This window comes from Metopolophium dirhodum, chromosome 1 (genome assembly GCF_019925205.1).
Source record: "Metopolophium dirhodum isolate CAU chromosome 1, ASM1992520v1, whole genome shotgun sequence".
Taxonomy (NCBI): domain Eukaryota; kingdom Metazoa; phylum Arthropoda; class Insecta; order Hemiptera; family Aphididae; genus Metopolophium; species Metopolophium dirhodum.
Window position 1 is genome coordinate 58,070,693 of NC_083560.1, and position 25,241 is coordinate 58,095,933.

Here is a 25,241-nt window from a genome sequence, read left to right on the forward strand (position 1 = left end):
TTGTTTGCTCAATAATAAAACATTTTTTTTTCTTCAAAATTTCAAATGTCTATAGGTACTTACAGACAATTGTAATATTTTATTATCGTTATATTTATTGTACAGAATTACTATGTTACATTAAGCCCATTAAGGCACATAATATATAGTGTTCTATTAGTAACTTTATGTAATAATATTACACAAGGTATTCTGATCTTTTATTTTTTAACCCTTGTAATTGCAATGGATAAAAATATTCATCTGACATACTTAAACTTTCATAATACTAAATGTGTAATATAGTGTAAAGATAAGTTGATTTCTATAACCTTCAATGATATACCAACCGCAACTACTCATCTTATTTACAAATATCCAATAGCAATCTAAAAACCAATAACAAATTGATATTATGATATTTAATATGGTATATACTCTTGTTGCCAATCCCAAAGCCCACATTACATGTGAAAAGTATTTTCTTTTTCTTTTTTATATAAAACTAATATACATTTATTTAACTTATAGTGTAACTCTTTATTTTCAAAATGTAACATTTTTATATGAATAAAATGTCAGTAACTTGAGATAAAATTAAAAATACTTACATTAAAAAAATATATTCTTAAAAAAAAAATATCCTTAAAATAAAATAAACAATAAGAAGACAATTCACATAAAAAATACTAGGAACCTAAAACTCTATTATCTAACGTAATTTTCATACATATTTTAATACCGTAACCATCTTAATAATTAATAACTTACAGTGCCGTATTATAATGATTAGTTATTTATTAAAAATAATAGTAAATACAATAATAAGTTAAAAAAAAATAAAATTGTTTACATTTAAAATTGAATAATAATAATAATAATAATAAAAAACCACAGTTCATTTTTCATCGAATTTTAAATTAAATTCCTAATCATAATGAGGTATAAAATTAAGATAGGTAGTATAATTTTGAAAATAATCACATGGAACAATCACTCAACATTTTTTGTTTTTTTTTTATAACTAATAGGTCGATCTTTTGGGTTAATAATGTAACAAAACTTATTATTGGCATTTAATATGAATAGTAATTGATACATAAAACTAACACAGTGTATGCAATTTTTAAATTTAGAAGTACCATTATTGAATTTATCAAAACTAAATTAGATATGCATTAGGTTTATACAGGAAAAATTGTTCATCACATATATTTTTCGTTTTCAAATCAGTGGTAATTTGTAACATGTTTAGGTTGTCAGCAGTTTAAAAAATTAATCTTTCCATTCTTTAATATTATTACAAAATAAATCATAGAAATAAATAATAATAATTTAGTTTAAAAATTAAACATTTGTCGGTAAGTAGTTGGTTAAAACATTAATAATTTATATATTTATATTTCATTAGGATTGAAGTTTATTTAAGTAGTATTTTTTTTTAGCTAAGACAATATAAATTTAATAGCTATTTAAAATAATTATCATAGTTTATTTATAATAGTTTGATTAAAAAATGTTTGTAGTTGGTACTTGGTATGTATATAATAACAAAGTACACAAATCATTGAAATTAATACAATACATATTATAACTATGTACTTAAATTTCAAGTAAAACAATAAGCTAATCAAGTTTAAATTCTAATAGTAATTTGAAATTAAACCTGATTACAAATAATACTGAAAATTGAGTTAGAAAACAAACAACTGCTTTAAAAACTATTTTTATGTTTTCCTACAAACCTAATTGAATATGTTATTATTCAAAACAATGTATCTTAAAAATAATGAAAACATCAAAAATAAATACATTTATGAATACATAACATAATTGTGACAAAGCTCCGTGTTTGGACAATTTTTTTTAAAGACAATCGTGATATTCATATTAGAAATTAATTACTGTTATAGTTAAGAAATAGTATAATAAAACAAATTATTAGGTTTTTGACCAGATATAAGTAATAAATGTTACAACACTATTTTATTTTCAGTGAATAGTGCATAGGTAGTACATATACTACAGGTAATAACAGGTTTAATTGGAATAATTTATATGTGATAATGAAATTACATGGCCTCGTGAAAATGAAAAAACAATTTTTGTTCGTTTTTGGAAACAATAGTTTTATGTGAATTTTATCAATTGTGAAGTTACCAAAATCAGACATCTAATTATAATTTTTAACAAATTATAAGAAAAATGTAATTCTTTGGAACAACAAATTTTATTTATTAAGCTACTTAAAATTGATTAAGAAATAACAGTATTTTAAGATAAAAATAAACTTGTTTAAAATAAAATAATAAATCAATTATCAAAATAAAAAGTTTATAATAATATAATTATTATCTTTTAATAAATCATTGTTTTTCAAACACGCGCTTAAATCATTAATTTATAACATTAATAGTTATAAACTTCTAAATTGGTTAAGTGATCAATCTATAACCATGTAAAATATAAATTCATAAATGTGAAGAAAATTATCTACAAACAATTTTGTATAATATGTTGAATAATATGTTTTTAATCTAATCATTAATATATAAATGTATAACCATTAGATTTAAGCAATGGTATTATTAACTAGCAAAATTTCTAGAAATCATGTAGCTACTTGAACGTCATGTGAAGATGATTCAAGAACTTCCATTAAAAATGTATCAATTGGTGAATCTCCAATAAGTTTATAAAAGAATAAATGTTCCAGACATTTTAAACCAATTGAACGTAATGAAGGAAGCCGAAGAAGTAGTTTGGCAAATCGTCCAGGTTCTTCTGGATGTGTTGTACGACAATATTCTTCTAACGCAACATAAACCTTATCACGTAGTACTTCTACTTCATTCACAGACTGCAAACCTTTTGAACCTAATACAAAAATAAAGTATTAGTTGTATGAATAAAGAAGCATAATATATTCTTTATATCAAGTACTTGATATTTATAATTAACTATAAGAACATTACCTGGATTAAAAAGAATAATAGTACGTAAACAGCCAAGCTCTGTTCTATCCATACCCATATCTCTCATTTTAGCAACGAGTTCAGTGAGTACACGATCAAATATAGCTTCAACACCAGCTTGGTGAGCTGAATCTCTGTCAACAGTAAGTCCAGTAGCTAAGACTATACCATCTTTTACACTGATTGATCTATGGGAAAATGCTGCAATCATCAACTCATTCCAACCTATAAATAAAAAATAAATTAAATAAAAATGTTGTATGCTATAGACAATTTGGGATTTATATATTCACTTACCAGCTCTCAATAACAAAACTTGATCGCCTAGAGGTAAATTTTTAAAATGCGGTATATGCTTGGCCCACTCTACAAGTTGTATTAGCTGCTTGTCAGTTGCTTGACAAATAGCACCAACAGTATGTTGAGGATGCTGAAAAAAATTAATTTTTTTAGTTAAGTACACTTTGTTGTTTACATTATCAAATATAATTAATTCAGTCATTTTTGTGCAAAAAAAACCTCACTTGTTGCTCTATATACTGTTGTTCAGTCTTTATAGCATCAGCTTTATTCTCAGCCCTTAATATAAGTTCCACTGGCATATCAGTATTAGAACTGCTTGTGGGTTCAACTTCTATGTTATTATGATCTCGTTCTTTTGTACGTTGCCTTTCCTCCTATAATTTATTGAAACTCATATTATTATCTATAATATTATTCAAAATATGCGCTTTTTTGAGCTTTTTATTATTAATGGTACTTTAACCAATATTCTTACATATTATGAGTAGAACAAATTATATTTAAATCAAATTAGTATTCAACAAACAATTAATTTTTACCTACACCTGTCTTGTACCTTAATAATAAAGCTACACATATTTCAAAGGGAAATTTATTTTATATAACTAAAAAGTTAAACAATTGTAAATTAATTTTATATATATTTTTGTATTATTAATATTATTTTTTAAAAATCAAACAGTCCTTTTTGTATGATGCCATTACAAAAGTTATTTCACAAACAAGATTATGGGAAATAATTTAAAATATGCAGTACAATCACTAAACATTTCGTAAAATTGCATAACCGATTGTAATTTATATTGATGACTTTGTGTCGAATCAGATTCTGAATACACAGTTTTTTTTAAGTACCAAATATACAAATATATCAAGTTCCGAAAATGAATTTAGTTAATATACATTTTGTTTGTAATGAAAAATCTGGAGTCACCTTAATAACTCAGATAATGAGTAACCTACTGGAAGTCAGGTTTAGAAAATATCATACAATAATATATTATAACATGAAAAAACCAATCTTTAAAAATTAATTGATATTTATAATTATTATTTCTTTACTAGGCCATAATATGGTGGCGCACAAATCCTAACGAATGTCAAATTATTTTACGAACCAAACCATTTCCAGCAGACATTTTTAAACCTACGAATTTCTTATGTATTGGTATGACTATGTTATTAACTTATTACGTATTTATGGTTTTATAAAAATATCACGAACATCTCGAACACCCTTCTGGAACGCCCGTGTTTTAAATAGGCGTCATAATCGCGACCGGAAGCGCCAATGTCATTTGAAGCGCCCGTGACATAATTATTTTTAAAGCTCAGGTAAGCACACACCCACCCATAAGCAAGACCGGATTAAGGGGGGAAGGACATGGCCCCGGGTCCACAACGGTTATCGAAGAATAGTGGACCCCTGGCGGGTAGTACATTTCCTATACCTAATATATGAATAATGGATACAATATTATTACTATTTGGCCCCGGGCCCAAAATTATCTTAATCCGGGCTTGGCCGTAAGTACTGAAAAAAATTCTTTAACTATTAATCGTATTTGTCATACGCAAGACCAACCTACATCGACGCCTCCGATCGCGACACATCTATGGAAGCTAGAAATATGGAATGTACCTATATATTTGGCTACATGAGTACCCCACTAATGTTATTAATATTATTAGTTTCTTATTATGCCATAAACGGTAAAAGTACAAAAACGTCTAAAGCTGCCTGTAAATAAAGGCAGACGACGACAATATAACGCACCTGCACGGCTTCTCTTTTCATGCCCATGGTCAAACATTTTTGATACCTGCAGTACTGGCACCGATTTCGTTGGCGCTTGTCGATGATGCATTTGTTTTCTTCGCGACACGCATAAGACAAATTCTTCCTCACGGTGCGTTTGAAAAACCCTTTGCACCCCTCGCAGCTATATGGATGTACACATACGTAATTACGATAAATTGACTATTTACGAATGGAAAATAAGAAAAACGCGGACGTTACCTGTACACTCCGTAATGTTTTCCACTGGCGCGATCGCCGCATATGGAGCACAGATGCTTCGAACCGCTGAGCGGATGGTTGGGCGGGTAATTCGGAGAGTCTTGTACGTTGCAAGAATTATTCATCATACTGTTCCGGTCGACGCTGTATAATCTATAAAAACCAGAAAAACGTAATTTAAATTTACTACGACTCTAGTCATTAACATTTTTGTGTTTAATATTATTATATATTTCTTAAATTATTGATTAGGAAGCATTTGAGTTCACAAAACAACATGATATTATTTTTAAAACTTCTAATAAATTTTATAAATTATTACTTTTTGGTACTTTCTGAAATAATAGTTATGTTATTAAATAATTATATTTTATGCAATGTAAATTGATGCTTTGATACTTATGTGTTAACGCGTCAATAGGTCAACATTTATACAAATCAATGATTGAATAATAATAAATAAATGTATGCACATAAAATATATATAATTCATTATGAATTCATGATTCAACGGGAAATATTTCATACAGCATATGTTCTACTAAAATTAATTTGCACATTTAGTAACAATTTTCATCTATTCTGGAAAATTGATTGGAACTCACCTATTTTATGTATACACTCTTTTATTATCAATAGGCTTTACCAAAATTGTATTACGGGTAACAATATTTTCTATTGTATATTACCAATAGAAAATGTAATGAAACTATATACCTAAGTATAAGACTTTTAATCCAAAAACTAAACTTATATTTCAGACATCTAGGCCATCTAGCTTGCTAATATCATTGATTATAATAAATATAATAGATACTACAATTTAATTCTATTCAATTAGTACAGCCAACATTTAAATTAGATAACGTTACAATTGATTTACAACAAACTTTAAAATGAAAATATTAATAATAGGTACATAAATAGTGGGCTATTTAACTTTTTATACTTTTAACATTATAATTACAAAAAAAAGGATAACTGACTGAACTATACTAGGTATAATAGGTACTCTATATGATATGGCTGTATGAGTATTAAATGTCTGTCATTGCCAACTTATATAGCCTTTTTAAAAATGTATATAAAAACATGTTCTATATTAGAAAAATGTGGACTTACCAAAAATTAAGTTTACCACAATATGTCTGCCAAAAGCTAAAGTTTATACATTAAAAATGTTATAATTTTACATAAAAGCAATTGTATTATATAATCGAATTGCAAAAAAACAAATGTATACTTATGAATTATGTAAAATCATATAATTACAGTACTACACTTTTTAAATATAATACATCAACCATATTTTAAACTCCTATACTAAGGAAAAAAAATTCTCAGCATCAGGAAATTTTATTTAAAATTTAAAAAGTCACAATTGTACATGTATAGAAATACTAAATTATAGTTGACTCTGCAATAGCAATGATATTTGAAATCTAAACATACAGACATTTTTACTTATAAAAATCAATCACATCATACTGACAAGTATGTACATTCTATTATGTATTTATAGTAAATTTATAACCTAACCTATAGTTCTATTTAATAATTATTTTACTATAGTCTATACTATATGTTAAACATTCTTATACACTTGAATGGTATAAGTAACTACTAATGAATCACAATGGAATTGTTTAAGAAGAGGAACAGTAACTATTTATTAAGTACTGATAAAAGCTTTTTACTTTTTACATTTTTTCTATAATATAATTTTATTTCACAAATAAAATACACATACCACAATTTATCACTTGTTTATGGTTTAAAATTATAATAGTCAAGTGATAAAATTGAAATGAAATAGGTAGTTGACAGGCTATAACGCTAATACAATAGAATAAATACTATACAATAAAGAATAAGTGTACTAAAAAAAAATTACCTAGTTTCTAATAGTCATTACACATATTTAAAAAAAAAATTATGGTTGAAGTTAAAACGCATTAGGTATTTCTTTCAAAAAGTTATTATCAGAGTACATAAATCTTGCAATAAACGTCATAATTGGAACCTCACGAGGTATTTCATACTTCACACATGATTTCACAACACTACAAACAATTAAGAAGATTTTTTACAAATTTACAGTTTTTCTTCAACCACACTGTATACGCCTCTACATATAATATTATATTTATCGATTTTGATATTGCAGTGCTAGCATAACCTCTGTAACTTCTAAATCTCAGTCACGCCGATAGAAATACCTATAGAGCGCTTAGTAATAACGTATTTTTATTAAAAACGATAAACAAATATAAAAGAATACTTTCATATACGTTCCGTCCAATGTTCAAGTTTCAAACAAAGTGTTAACCCAAACCATCATTAAAATTTACCTGTCACTTGAATACATGGTGTACGAGTTGGAATACATTTTAAACGTCTTCGAAAACTCTTCAGTTTAACGTAAAAATAATAATAATCGTTGAAAGACACTATTTGGACCGAACATCGAGTAGGTATAACAACACCGAAGACTAAACACACTATTAAAATAATATGTACATAGTACAATACAAATACTATTATGATAAACGAGCACAAAATATATTTTGTTAGCCAAAATAAATGTTTGTCTTTGATTTACTGTGATATACACTACGTACACTGAAATATGTACCTACTATGCAAAAAATAATTTACAACTGAGACGTGCACACTGCGAGAGCATTGCGAAATATAACGGAATGAAATAATTGATGAATACGGCTTGTTAGTGAAAAAAAAAATCGTATAAACACAACAATGACGATTATATTGGTTGTAATATTAGGTCACTTATGTTTGTTACACGTCGGCGGCGCATTATTGATAATGTTAATAATATGTACATCGACTTCAGTGGAATATTAGATAATGTTATGGTATTCAATATTTACACTATAATAATATAGTAGGACGGATTTTCACGGAAAAATAAGACTATATTATTTAATTAAATGTAAATGTATACGTGTGTACCTATATTGTTGTATACACATTATACATTTTAAAATACCAACGCATACGCATCGAATCAAACGAATTTAATTAAAAAGTTTGATAATGAGAATATTATATCGGAATGAACAATTATCAGTTTTTTATCGACCGGTTTTATGATTAGATAGGTATACTGTATACACATATTATACCTAAATTTATGTTAATATTATTCATGTTTGAGGTACCTATATATATCAGTAGATAAATAACGCAAGAATCCGGATTTTTATGGAAAAAAAAACGTTTCATATAAAAGCCTATTACTCTTATACTCCACGTGAAAAAAAAAATAATTTGAGTTTCAGAACCAGTAGAATCTGTATGCACACGATTTTATTTTGTATATAGATGCATAATAATATAGTATAATATGGTAATAATATTTCCAAAAAAACCGGACATTACGAAATAAGAAATGTTTGGTTTATTACAAGATTTTTTTTTTTTGAATAAATTTTGTCAGGTTAAATAAGGATTTTTATGGAGAAAAAAAACGTTTTATAAGCCTATTATGTTTTTTATACTCTCCACGTGGATAAAAAATATTTGAATTCCAGAACCAGTAGAATCTACACCACTATACGCACATGATTTTATATCGTACATATAGATGCATACTATAGGTAGTATACTATTGTAGGATTCCTATTATGGCCAATCGGAATACCTATAGGTGGTAGGTGCAATGAAATAAGAGATGTTTGGTTTATTACAAGTTTATTCCTTTTGAAATAAATGCTTTCAGATTACATCAGGTTGAGAGTTCATGTTGGGACAAGTAAAAATAATTGCACAATTATTACTAATGTAATGAGTAATAACTATCGTAATTAATACAAATAATAAAGCAATAACCATAAATAATTTAGTTTAATCTGTTTTTAATATTTGTAATCAAAATATAATATAACCACCACGGTACCACATTTCCACTATTAATCCACAGGTAAACCGAAATAAATGTTGAATAATGAATACGATAACCTACAGTCGAATTATTTACTGAAAATGAACTATGCTTACCCTGCAGGACTTAGAGGAGCTCCCGGAGGGCTGAAATTAACCATTAGAGTTGCTGTGTCGGGTTTGAGGTCTAGAGGTGACTGAGGACCCATTGAACCCAGTGACATATTATTGTCCAATCTTAAACCTGTAATCAAACGAATATAATATTAGACGTTAAGTATAAATACATTTAAGAAATATACAGCTTAAATGTAGGAAAATATGATTCTTATATCTAAATCGTTATATCGATATTATGTTAATTCAGGAGTTTAGCTGAATAATATATACACACATATTATACATAGTTATGTAATATTACATAATTATTAATTACGGTTTGTCCAGTTTATGAAAAGGAAGGGCGCAGCGAGGGAAGACCTCAACTACCCGCCATGGCATAAATTATAAAAATTACAATCTCATTACATTATGTATACATATTACATGTACACAATGTATGATGTACATATATGGTTCATAATGCGCGTATGCTATTGTACCTATATAATATACATTTTACACCTTGTGACAATTCGATCGAGCAATGGAAAAAATACGATCGAATTTCTACTTACAGGTTGTTGTGCACGAATGTGGTATGTGTTATTGAGTTATTGTATATATTTGTAATATTATATGTTTTTATTTATCTAGGTATTTCATATGTATGTACCAACTTACTATATGTTGTCATTCGTAAGGGAAAAACCTCTTTTTTTCCCCAAAATATGTGGTATCGTTACGACTTCAAATTATATTAAAAAATAAATATTTTCAAATTTGAAGAAGTTAAATATTTATTTCGACGTAATGAATCGAATAAATCGTATTCATAAGCAAAATATATATGCAATAAAATCAAGGAAAAGTACTATGTGGAAATATGTATCAGTGTATATAGTGAAGTCCGACAGACGAATTTTTTCCTATGTTAATACATAGGAAATGTATACGCTTATAAATTGGGACCAGCCTGTTTGAGTCCAATAGGCGAAAAAGTCAATTATTAATTGTGAGTCTGATAAGCGGCGACTACTGTTGTATGTACTTTTGATTTTTCACCGGAGATACAAATACGGCGGCAACGCGGACTGCATATGGATTGCTGCGACTATACTCGACTGTAGTATAACATTATGTGATGAAAAAATAAACTAGAATCGAGACATATTCGATGTATGTTAAAATCAAACTCTATATTATTGTTATATTTATCTCCTTTAAATCTTTTCTTGACAAATTACCGTATAAAATATAGGAGGTACGAGTGACAAAGATAATCGGCGTGCGATTTTTTTTTTATGCATTAATGCACGACGACCATTTCACGTACATATACGACACACGTTACAGCAAATACCACAGCTATGAGCGATATTTTTCGAAAATAGCAACGATATAATGCTATATACATGTGTACTCGTATAATATGCATAATATTATATTATACATTATACACACACACACACTCACATATATTATATTATACATTGCGTTACTGTGAAATCGTGGAACGGTGGAACTATAGAGTAACATTGTACATATATGATATATCGATATAATGTATGTATACATATTATACTGAACTATGTACATGATGCATATTATATACCTACCTATAGTATTGACGCATAAATTGAAATATCCACATGATAAAGTATATACACTAATATATAGTAACCTCGAGAGGAACTATACAAAACGTAGGTAATAATAATATAATATAATTATAGATTAAAAATGTACACCTATGTAATATTATTTATGTCGTGGATGTGCACGTTAATAACTGCAGGTAATAAAAAATATTCTATTAACACATTAACACACTATTCGTGCAGTCGAAACTATGCGTAATATATCAACTGAATTTTTTTGGTCATGGTGTTGTGAATGTAGATTAACTACAATAATACACATTCATTTGTGGTGTATAAACACACACGGCACAAGCTAATGCAAGCTGAGAACGCATGCGTGTGGTATCAAGTTTGTAGACCTGAAAATAGTAGAAGCAAATAGCAATAATGACTAGTTACCTATGTACTACTTTTAAAGGGTATACATATACTGAAATTTTAAATGACTTAAACTTTGCAGTCCATTTTTAGCCTTGCCAAACGCGCTTATCGATATTGGTTAGTACCTATTATTATTATGTCACATATTTTGTGTCACTCTGTTTTACCGAGTAAGTACATAATATTGAGAGCGAAAACTCTCCTCGACCTTCACCTCTACAAATTTAATGTAAAAAAATACACAGGTAAGTAGCATAATGATACGACCTTGAATACTTTTATTCACTGCATAATAGGTATCCTCTTTTCAACCGTTGACTTGTATGCCCTTGATTTGGTATACATATAGTTAACAATAAAAAATACGTTGAAAGAAAAATGAATAAAAACAAATTTTAATCTATATTATCGCATATTATACTCATTATTGTATTTTCTGTGTTGTATATTCACAAACAATAATTCAACAGCCTATATATATATACTAAAAAGCATATTTTGTTTCAGGCAATGAAGCGTACGTACACACTGAAAATATAGTGTTCATTAATACGATGTCCAAAATTAAGGTTTCAATAAGTTCAAAATGATTACCTAATATCATCATTAATAACAGGACGTCTGCAATAATGTTTTTATACGCATAGGATTACACTAATTGTTAAGTGTTTCTGGGAGGCGAGAATATTAGGTGGGTATAGGTACTACTGGTACTTATATTATATGAGTATATGTGAATAAAGTTAAATACACGGTATTCGATAATAAGGTTGTTATATTCATTGTTCACATATTAAAATCGGATAAGCCGGGTAAGCTGTATTATAAAATTGCACAATTTTACATAAATTTATGTTTTGTCGAAATAAGTAAAGTTAAAACTATTCTAAAAACCTATATACAAACCGACTAATTTTTAAGTAAATTTCAGAGTTTGTTTATAGAGAATTTAGAAAGGTTTAGAGAGTAATATTTGAACCATGTGGATTGCCCATCTCGGTCGGATGAGCTATATGTACACCGACACCGATTTGCCCGAGAACTGTGGTACACTCAATTTGAGATATACACCTATACATAGCACAGTACTTTATATTTATTCATTTTTTTCCGGGGTGAAGTCGTTTTATACAGCTAGTATTATATAAAATTGTATTATAAATATTATGCATTATTGTTATTGTTAACTTATAGGTAGTAGGTATAGAGTATGTCCACACGCAAAACTAGAAAATTGTATTATAGGACCAGCCAAATGATAAATATGAAAAAAATTATAATTACATATTAAGTTTTTAATTTTAAATTAATTAATTATTAATTAAGTCAGTAGGTATTCAGGCAAGCCATGATCTGACATGTGGTTTCACCTATGGGTATGTTAATTGTCAATACCGACGCTGTACCGTAGAATAGTGTAAAATGTGAATATAGGTTCATGGTTTAAAATTTAATTAGCTTAAAATTAGGGTAAACATTTGAAAATGCCTAAGTCTTTTTAACATTATAATTTAAGTAATAGTGGAATGTTATAAGTTTCTACGATTTGTATTTTTTTTTTAATTATATCGGACTTTAAACGATTATATAAACACCAAAGCAGCCCTAAAAATATTAGCAATTTAAATTGATAAAAAACCAAATAGTAGAATATTTCAACTGTTAATATAAATAGCATAAACATAGGCAAAATATTCTTAAACTATATCCCACCTAGGAAATGCTAACATAAATATTTGCCGACAATTTGAAGTATTTACGGAATATTGCAGCAGGTGTGATAAGTAATTTCCATTTTTTCGGCATTTAAATATTATATTTTTGAAAAAGATTGGAAATTGTTCACCTCAAAAAAGTACCAACCAGAACTTATTTAAAACCCTTCGAACCTTTGAAGATTGAAACTTTTTACTGATCCAAGAGATGACGCGAACAAAAAAAAACCACACGCCATTGACTACTGAACAACCAATACAATACCGCTAGCTCCGCTCAGAAATAAAAGGAAGGTTGTACAATAAATTAGAGGACACTGGTAAGGCTAGGTACGTTTACATTAAGGATACGTAACAGTGTGGTAGAATCATTCATTATCGCCGTCTTTACGCAAACACATAATATAGGTAGACTAAATAATATATATTCCACATTTCCAATCTACCTAATATCCTACAAAAATATTATCTATAATCTCTCATAGGTTTTTTTTCGATATTATAGTTTTAAAGTGATGAGTAAATAGAATAAACAAATAAAAAGTAGGTATACCTACTTATAGTTCACTTTAAAATGTTATAGTTTTTAAATTTTTCATATGGTAAACTTATATACGTTAATTCGAAAAAAATAAAAAAAAAAAATTGTAAACACTAAACGTTGGTATATTGTAACATATTACGTTAGTATAATATTTGACTTATGTGAGGGAATAAGACATATAGATAAGGGATGCGTCATGTGTGCGTGTATAAAACGTAAAATGTATAATTATATATTATAGTTTGTGTTCGATCCACGTAAAATGTTCACATATAAAATAATATTATATTCAATTGGAATATAATATCTTATAGGTACATTATAACTGCATATATAATCGAACTGTTAGGTTGCGATAGTTATGTGCAATTTAAGAGATGTTAATAATTATAATATACAGCAACATTTTGACCTGTGGTTTAGTTGGGAGATGGTGAACTGGTCTCTGCTCGGGTGTCATTTGATCCCCCCCCCCCCTAAAGATATTTTGAGAGAATATAGTGTTACAGTCAACTAAATAGGTAAAGTGTTCTATTTGCATTCGGGCATACTATTAATATTAGAATATTACCCGCACACTTCTTCAAATTATATAAAATATACTGCAAGTGTAATATAAATTTGATTTGGCCGATTGAAATACACATCATACACCGTTTACCCGCGTATACCTACGTAATAAACGTATTATATACCTAAATGCATAGTGTATAATAATGAATACATCCACGGTTTGTGAACCATTGGCGGTAGAACACCACACATACACGTATGATAAAAAAAACACACGTAGGCACATCCAAATGAAATTTTCACGTATGGGGGTAACCCAATCAAATCAATTGCGAGGATCGGCCTTGACATTTTGACAACGTCTAATAATGGAACGAGCGGACGAGAGCTTTATATATATGTATAATAAACGCTATAGGTACACGGCTATACACGCTCTCGTACGTACACGTGTTACGTGTAAGTATAAGTTAATTATTTACGAAATGCAGCAAACTAACTGCAGCACCCGGGCGGAATCGGGTGGGAGATTTCAATGCAGTTATAAGCATGCACATGCGCACGAGCGCACTACAAAAATGCACATCGAGCGTTCATTTTATCGAATTTGTACAAGGTTGGTGTTCGCGCGACGATATTGGACGGCATGCCGCATTTCAAATTCGAATACAATACTAATTAGGTGATCTGTATCTGCAGAATTGAAACGATACGTACTAATATATTATTATTGTATGTCGTCGTATAATATTATTGTACATATCATACTATATAGCCATATAGGTATTTAATAAATAAATAATAAATTAAAGAAAACAATATGGATATCTCATCTACGCCCCGCGCCGTCCACGACAGACGTTGACGCACGTACATATTGGGTCATCGGGTAGTCATCGGGTAGTCGCGGTATATGGTATACACTATACACACAGATTGCTAAATAGACGTAATATTATTATACGACGTAGGTATTACGATTGGGTTACACAGAGCATTCAGGGTCAAAACCACATTTCCGCTTCAGGTATATATCTGCCTTAAAGCATTCCGTTTCTGATTTACTAATTCTAGGCATGCGGCATAGGTACGATCCTTTTTTTTTAAGTACATAAACATAATATATTATGGGCATGATGATGTATTCGACGTCAAATCGGGCGTTTTTAATTAAAAATAAAAAATTATTGAAACAAAAACGAGAGTATTAGAGTATTTAAGTTGATACCAAACTAATATATTAATATAATACATAAGGTAAGAGATAAAAATAGAAAATAAACGTTTGCAAGTTCAAACTCAATACTAATATATACTATAGAGTATAGGTACTATAATGTACTATGCGTATTGTATACACCAGAGATGGGAAACGAATTTGATGGTGAAATAGAAATACCATTTTGTTCAAAGAAAGTGATAAACATAAATGTAATTCGAATACAATTCATAGTCCAGGCGGCTGGACTTGAGCTTAGAAAGTTTTTAAAATTGATCTCTTTGGTAATAGTTTGTGTTGTTCAAAAGTGGTACCAAATACAAATAACTAACGTTTTTATAATTTTTTATTTTTTAATAATTCAACACAATACAATATTATGCATTTATGCAGTTACATAGTGCATATAATGTCAAACGCAAAGGTAATAATATTATACATATAAACAATTTATATTGTATTTTAACTGAATGACGCAATTGATTTTAGCATCAGATTATAATTTTTTGTTGTGTATTGTAACGTTGTACGTCTTAACATCAAATTTCCATTGTTGTCCTCAGTTTTTTTTAAACTAAAAATGAATACCTAGGATTTCGTAATATAACACCACTTATAAATAATAATGTACAGATGTTTCAGATTTCAAAGGCCCCAAAAAATGTCCTCCAAAAATCAAAATTTAAATATTCTGATTTTAACGAACGATAATAAGCACAAAACAAGTGCTGCAGCCTGGACTCTCCGGACTTGACAACCCATAGTTATATTATATTTCATTACAATGACCAAGATTCACGCCTTATTTCAAAATAAGAATGTTTAAATATCTCAACTGTAGATTACAATACACAAATAGTATTAATTCATATAATACTATGAATTCATTTTGAAAGTCTTAGAATTTATTTAAACAAGATAAAATATAATCGGTATAACCAGGACGGCGCGGCAGTATGAGGAATGAAAACAGACACTCCAAAATATGTAAATTGTATGTACAAATTAAATACCATAAATGTAACAGGTATAATATTAGTATATAGTAATCGAATGGGATTTCAGAGTTGTTAGACGTAAAATATTTGACCCACTACACCTGCATAGGCATTAATATGCATAGAAACCACAGTGTATTATCTAGACACCTACTATATATTTATAATTTATTACTTGGTATTTACTACCGATAGCTGCATATTTAATCATTATATTATTATAATACTTTATACAATAGATCTGAAAATATTTATGCTGATATTCAATTGAAGTCTGGAAATGTACCTATAGTCAAATAACAAATTTTGTATACATAAAACTAGGGGGACTGGATGATTTTAGAATGTATATAGCCCAGTCCTCGAAAAATCAGGAATATATTATATCTATTATTTTGTAACGGGATTAAATGTTGCTTTGGAAAGTGATGTAATATTTCAAAAATGTCTATTTAATATTTGTATATAAAGATTTATATAGTTATTCAACTTGTAACTGATGTTGTTAAGGGCATTACAAATCTTTAATTTTTAAGAAGACGTTATACTTATGCTGTCTACTCCGTCTTATTAACGCCTGACATATCAAATTATACGCTAAGAATAATTAATTTTGCTCAGTAATTTTTAATATTAGAGTGATTTGACCTATAATACAATATTTAAATGTAATAATATTATCTTTAAGGAGACCTCTCAGTTTTTTTTATTGATATTTGAATTTTGAAGCAATTTAAAATGTTATGATGTTTATCACTTGCGTTAAAATTAGTACTAAAAAAGCCTACACGTGGCCTTAGATAATATTTTTACATTTCCTTTAAATTTGAAAATAGGGCGATTCACTCTAATATTAAAAATGACAACAATAACAATAACAATATTTATCATGTTATGCGTTAGTAAGACGGAGATACCACAGGCGGGTACGATGTCCTCTTTATAAGGAGTTTAATATAGGCAATATGAAGAATATTCGTGCCGTCCGGTTAAGTGTGTAGTAAATAATCATTAGTGTGCGTCCGTTTATAGTGTACACCTATCATAACGTTTAACTTCCACACGAACATGCACATTCCAATACCATATTGTAGATGGTGAGGATGTTACTTTTCTGCTAGTACTTTTTGCCCATCATAGATGATAGATTTATCGGATAAGACTTCTAAAAGCAGGTATGAATTTGTCAATAACTTACATTACCTATATGGAATTTTTTATTTTTCAAATTGTTACTCTTATTTATCGGAAAAATATATTTATTAAATCGTTATTTTGTATTTTAAAAAATTTCAATTTTAAATACATTAATATAAAATATAAATTGTATAAAATCTTGTGTTCCTATGGTTATTTCTATTTTCAATTAATACCCCTCCACCAGTCAGGCTTATTTTTTTCTCTGATTATTCAATACTCTGGATCTTGATACATTACAATTAAATCTTGATTATGGCTGTAATACAATATACTCTAAGGGTTTTTTCCCCATATTTTGGAGTATTACAGAATACAGGTTGAAATGAATGTTGTTGAAAAATATTCAAAAGTATTTAACTAATAAGAGACAACTATATTTTGCATTTGAGTAACTAGTAATTAATAATATATTGTAATTAACTGACATTTTATAAACAAATATGTAGTAATATTTTTACGATAATTTCAATGATATATTATAGAAACAGGGCGATCAACCGGTATATTATATATTTTTACTGACGGAAGAATAATAATATTATTATGTCTCAAACCCTTCTTAAATGTTCTCGCATAACTATAATAGAGTGGCAATGTAGCATTGAACATATGATTCATTTATAGTAATTAGTAACTAACCATGCGATCATCAAGATGTCTATCACGATTTAATGCGTACAAAGTCTACAAGTGACAAAACTAGAATGCACAGCAGCAGTTGAATATACTGCTAGACGGCACCAGAGGAGACCAATTATATTAGCAGCATTAAGCCGGTTTTTGTGTCGTGTCGGTTACAAAATGTCGGTAACGCATTATCGGCATGTTGAATATAATAAATAATAATATAATATACAATTCTACATGACACAGCGTGCGCACTGGGTAATTACTAATCAAAGTACGTTGTTGACTACTCTGCAGCAGTGAACTTTATTTGGTTAAATGTACACAATAAATTATCTATTTTATAGGTAATATAATATTGTATTAGGTGTAAATACTTACGTATAATAATAATAATAATAATAATAAAGGTGCTATAGGCATATTCTAAATAGTACCTATAATATTCTAAATAAACTGTTAACGTGGATTTGGAAATAATATAGGTCATCAATTATAAATTATAATTTATCTTAGATATAGCCGTAAAAGTGTGTGACTAGTGAGTATTTCTACTACTAATTACTTGCTGTAGCGTAGTGTTTGTTTATAATTGTAAATAATACTTAAGATTATATTTTTTTTAATGTGATATATTGTAGTAACCATATGATTAGGTATCCTACGCGGTTAATATTATGTGCGTTTAGTAATAAGATTCAATTCAAATTTCCACTAGGTACCACAGTGGTTAAAAAATGTTACCGAACCCTCATATATTAACAATTGCTTGAACAGAAACAAGAAAATCATACGCATAAAATTAGATAAAAAAATGTAATTTCAATTGCCACAAATGTAAAACTAACGTCAATATATAATTGACCAAATTCTAATAAGTCGACTTTCAGAGTCAATGTTTTTAAATGTATGCATAATATATAACCTATACTCAATAATCAGCATCTGGTATGGTAATGGAATTAAGAATCGTGTACAAATTTGCATATTTACAATGTTTCTAAAATTATCTTTTATGATATAAAACTACCAAAACGTTTATGATTCAATCTGTACGAGTAAAAATAAAATGTAAAAAATAAATAAGGCATTACTTTAGGCAATTAAATTGTCATGTCAACGGTGATATTTTGGAAGCTAGCTGAGACAGAAATATTGAAACAGAAAAAAGGAATGTAAACCATTACATTTGAAGTGTTTGCCAAGGATGGAATTACTGCTACGGTGCCCGTAAAATGAAAAAAAAACAAACATTATAACAGTGAACGAAAAACCACTCGCAGTTCGTGAGTATTAAATATTTACATATGTCAACGTCACATCACTGTATGATACGAAATTACTGGAAAAATTACAAAAAACAAGGGGGGGGAGAAGAAGATGACGATATAAAATATATATCAATACGGTAAAATGTAAAATATAACACAGTCTCGCGTCGACAGCGACTAAAAATAAGTTCACGTTTATAAAGTGCATAGAAAAACAGTCGGACGAAATACGATCAGGTATATCGTACACGTGCGCGTGTACCTATGTAACTTTGACACGACAAATCTGTTGGCGGAAAACTCGACACAGAAAATAACTGCTAAACTCCATAACCGTCCGTTTCTCGATCACCACGACGTATTTTCTACGATATTGCAGTAAAAGTATAATATTTTATCACGCCCACGGAGAAAGTTTAATTTTCGACGCCGGTTGTGAAAATTTACTATTTTTCGTCCGGTAGACAGTAATCGTAGCCCGGTAGGCGGAAATATCACTGTCCAAATCAGTTTAATATTAGTATCGATACGTTATGTCTAATATAATGTATCAAATACATGGATGGTTTTTGGTGTAGGGTGGGTTACTCCCGCACTGTTCTAAAAATGGAACAGTTAGGCGACTCTAAATACAGAAAACGGTAAGAACAGTTCTTTCATATGAATTGTTGTAATATTGATAGAGGGCAAGAGGAGTTTTATTTTAGGTTTACACCAAGCCAACAAAACAGTAACAAACTGTGAAAGTAAATTTGTAAATTTTGTGACAGACAAGAAATAGCGACTAAGCAGCAATTTAAAATGGAAACTTTTCAAGACAAATTGTTTATGTTTTGTTTTTCATTTGTTGTTCACATCGCATTGCAGACAAAACTGCAGAAACAAAAAACCGTGATTTTAATACAATTTTTGGGATGATGTGTCAACACATGTTTGCACCAAAGAAACAATTAATGTTGCCAAAAACAGAACAGAACCCTTTTGAAGTTTAACTGCTTTTGAGCGGACACAAAAATGTCTCCAGAAACACGAACATTGTGTTGTCATCAGAATGGAATATGTCGTAGAATGTAACCTATATATACTTTGTCTCCGAATTGTTCAGAAACAAAAAGCACTGCTGCTTAATCGGCTTAATGTAAACCGAGCATTAATTGCATTTTGTATTACAATAGTCAATATCGTGATGTTGTGTGAAAATAGCGGGAAGTGACCTATTTCAGTTGCGAGCAACGCGTGCGAGGGCTGCATTTCACCTAACACTGAAATACTTTTTTGAAATACTTATTCGTCCCCGATCAAAATTGTGTGTGCGGCCACATACTCCTCGGCATTCTCAGTGTTCTCTTCAAACCATTTCATATGGAACAGCATGGGAGTAACCCACCTATGACCTATACCTGCAGCAGTTATAAGTATTTGATATTTTAGACAAAACGTATCGTTACGTTCACGTGTAATAATAATCCGAATTAGACAGTAACTTCTCCACCTATACTGAGCTATAAAAAGCATATTTTACTGTTCACTCGATGGAAAAACGCTAATTTTTTCAACGTTTCAACCGAAATCAAAAACTAAACTTTCTATATGTAGGCAGTAGGCGTGACAAAAAAATAAATATAATTTAACCGTTTCTACTGCGACCCCCCCGGCCGACCGCATTGGTTATCGACATCGTCTATACGACTACTTCCGCCGGTCTAAGGGTCGCGACTCGCGGGGGACATGACTTTTCCCACGGCGTTCGATCGATTAAAAGTAATATTTCACAGGTCCTTCGTCCGGAAGCTCAAAGGCCGCAACCGTCGTCGGAACAACGGCGCGTGTAAGCGGAAAGCGCATCACGCGCTCTTAGGTCGGTCGTGTTACGAAACGTTGTAATTTATAAACATACATATTAACAATAACATACAATTGTATAATGATAGTTATAGGTATCTTCGGACGGGTGGGGCGCGCGCGCATATTACGACACAGCGGTGTACTCGAGTACGGAGCGTCTGTGCCGTCGTGTCGTCATCGCGCGCGCCGTACCTATACCGGAGGAGTCGGGTGCCGCGAGTTTTCCCGGCTGCACGCGCAAACACGTATGTGTACAACTACAAATGCAGCAGGCCTGGTGCGTCCCGCGCGAGATATGACGACCTTGAGGTGCGAAATAGGAAGCTCCCGGTAGGTCAGCGGGGCGGTGAGGACGGGGGAGGGGGGCACGGCGACGACGACCTTGAAGGTGGCAACGCGCGCGCGCCGCCGCTAACGACCGTATCGTTGTCGTCGTCGTCAATCATTTTTCACTTCGTTCCCGCGCCACTCTTTTCCACCACAGCGAAGACACGTCGTCGTCGGATATTATTATTATTATCGTCACGATACATATTATTATTATTATTAATATTATTATAGGTACGTCAGGTACGATATACGTCACATGCACGGGAATTGCAACGATAATGTGACAACTGCGGACGACGATATTATATTATTATAAATTATTATGATCGTCGTCGATCATATTATTATTATTACTATTGTGTGGACGACTGTATGAATAATAATATTCTATAAAGATCAGATGTACCTATATATGTAGAACACACGTGAGCGGCGAGCAAGCCTGTTTATTGTTATTTACGATATAGTATTATAATGTAGGTAGGTATATAAATTGTAAATAAATAAGAACGAACCAAACAGAATAGCAGTGAAATATTATAATCTTGACGACGACATGGACGGTGATCGATTTTACTATTAATTTTTTTCTGACAACCTCGAGAAATACAAGGTGCCTACGACGGTTGTGGTTACGTACATATTATTATACATAATATTATTATTTATTATATTATTACTACGATTTTGAAACGGACGCGTTCAACTCGAATGTGAATAAAAAATAAATACGTCCAAACCCCGACATCTGCATTTGACACGCGCGAGTATCGACTCGAGTTTTCCCGGTTATAAATTAACATATTATTTTGTGGTTATAGAGTTTTAGACTATACAACAGCACTTCAGCAGCAATGGTTAATAACAACTAGGTATATACGATTATGATAAACGATTTCAAATAGCTTATATTATAAAACATTAGGTATCGGAGTTTAATTTTTTATGACATTAATTCTAATACCGCAGATTTCACTGGTATTTATCCCGCATCAAATGAATATCAAATCAAATTCATATTACAAACAATATAGTTTTATCTAAACATATGCAGTCGCATGCAGCAGTGATTGAAACGAATGAAACGGTTTCATAACATTGATTATTCCGTTTCTTTTTATCACGACTGATTTATTCAGCGATATGTATATACAGTTTATGATGAATAAAATATACATTGAATTAAATTAACTATAATGTTCAGCAATCTAAAATTCTTATAGGTACGCGAGTTTTACAATATAGATGACCCAAGTGAACAAAAATACGTATTGTGTATACATGAAAAGAACTCTCACAAATACATTATAATTATTATTATTGTGTTATACTACTGTTGCAAGTATCGATTTCAGCCATTTAAACTGTGTAAACTATTGTACTCAGCTACAAAATGAGAATTATTAAAGTTCCAATATAACTGAAGGTTCAGCGTTTGAGATATTTTTTAAGACTCAACAGGCAATGCAATTATGTATATTAATTTGTTATTACTTATTTTTTTTACAAAATAATATGCTTCAGCAAAAAACAGTTATTATTAGACGGTTGTATACCTACATTTGAAATCTAAAAACCAAAAACTTTCGATAGGTTGCTTTCTATTTTATTGATAGATACCTTATGTATATATATATTTGGTTTGCCAATTAAGTTATTTTTTATAAAAATAATCATTCAACTTACAATGAGCTGAACGATATGTAACCCGGGTCGCCTGGACGACCAACGACATTACGGCAATAATCCTGGTCATTATACATCATTGACGAAATACTCCTGTCTATTTAGTATGTAATATTATGTTCGAACGTTAATTATTCTATTTAAAACCCCATCATTGCTGAGTTTCCGTTTAACAAATCACTCCCGGACAAACAATATATGTAATTTGCGTAGTCCCCAAAAAAATTACGATTTAAAGACAATCAAGGACTACAAACAGCGAGTGGAACGCCGGAAAACCCGCCTCAAACGGTTAGATAGATAAAATCGGGTCTCACATATTATTATATAATATTATTGTACAAAACAGTAACTTTCGTGGGCATAAAGGAAATCGACGTGGGAGAGAAACGGAAAAATGCGTCATCCTATTCGGAAGAATTTTTGTCATATTGGTGTGAAATTATATCGAACCACATCGAACGATTTCGTTGCACGTCAGAATATTATTCTCGTCTTGCCTCACACACATGTGGCGATAAATAAATACGTAGGTTTTTTTACCCACTTAAAACCGACAAGGGGGGCTCCCCGTTCGACCGTTAATCGTTATACAACTATACTGCGCGAAATATATTCTATAAATTCGTTCGTTTAATCCGGAACACACCAATAATAATACCCGCGAAATCTCCTATAGTTGATATCGGTAGGTATATATATAATGTACATCCAGACATTTTTTAACTTTGCGGTACAAAATGTCAAATTTTTTTTGTAAATAACGTAAACGTTACTATAGTCAGGTATAAATTATATTTTATAGAATTAATAATTATATAAGTTGTGGTAATATGAAATAGGGGAAGAATATATTAATATATTATAATATTACGAGGGTTAAACATTTACAAGCATTTTGAACCGGTATCACAAACAAAATATGTCTTTTATTTTATATAGTACGGTGTTCGTTTTAAGGGGAAATCTATACACCGGATTAAACAAACGCATTTCTAGATTATTATGCCTAATAATAATATTATAATACATAATAGTGTAATGCGACGCCGCGTTTCCTATGTTTTACCTCTGCCCCAGTGGTGATGCGCCGCCCTGCTCTGTATGATGGCCGACACGGACATCATGGGTTTTTCTTTCTTGAACATGTTCAAGTACTCGACCCGGCCGGTGTCCCGGTCCCGGTGGTGGCCGGAGCACGGCTAACGACGGAGACTCACGCGCGAACGACGCGACAATAATATTTGGAATCGACGGAAAATATAATATAATAACGACTGCGATACACGCGCGGGCGACAAAATCTCCTATAGGCCGGTGCTGTGCTGCGCCTGTTCCCCGGACCACCGCGGACGACCCACTGATCCCGCGAGCCGGCCGACGCACGCCGATATAACTATACAGTGATGTGGTACCTCTGCCCACCCAGTGACACAGTTTTGGCGCGAGAGGCACAACGCCGGAGCGATAGGCGGCAATAGCAGCGACGGCAACAGCAACAGCACCGAGCACGGTCCCGCAACGAATATAATATTGTAGGTACGCGCCGCGACGGACGGCAACCAAATAAACACGCTGCTGCTCGGTCGGCGCGCGCGACGAAACCTCGCCGCCGCGCCCCACCATTCGTCCGACCTCACCGACGAGGAACGTTATTACTACTTGTTGTACCGTCCGCGGGCAGAGCTGCACAATGTTGTCTAAATAATAGTCCTAACGATTATACCTATACATTATAATAATATATTGTACATACGATACACCAGCTACATCCTAGCCAGATCTTTCGATGCGTGTATCACATTTATCCCCACCGACGATCCCGTAACCCTTCGACGACGGTTACACCTCCGGTCGCTTACCTATAGGTGCCGACTACCTATATATTATTATTACTATTATAGTAGTAATCGGTATACATCGCGCGCGCCTACTAAAATAATGTTAATAGTATATTATAGTTCTCGTCGGATCGAACAGCCGATCG

General features: G+C 30.8%; 1 protein-coding gene across 1 annotated transcript; it reads right to left on the reverse strand.

Annotated features, from left to right (window-relative positions):
* Positions 1–392: 392 nt before the first annotated feature.
* LOC132933997 (retinoic acid receptor RXR-alpha-B-like) lies at positions 393–24,828 on the reverse strand. The gene is made up of 8 exons (XM_061000278.1): positions 24,324–24,828; positions 9,301–9,427; positions 5,278–5,430; positions 5,035–5,200; positions 3,479–3,631; positions 3,252–3,384; positions 2,955–3,179; positions 393–2,856 (listed from the first exon to the last, which is right to left on the reverse strand). Exons 1-8 carry the CDS (start codon positions 24,400–24,402, stop codon positions 2,591–2,593), a joined length of 1,302 nt encoding a protein of 433 aa, XP_060856261.1. The 5' UTR covers positions 24,403–24,828; the 3' UTR covers positions 393–2,590.
* Between the last annotated feature and the right edge of the window lie 413 nt (positions 24,829–25,241).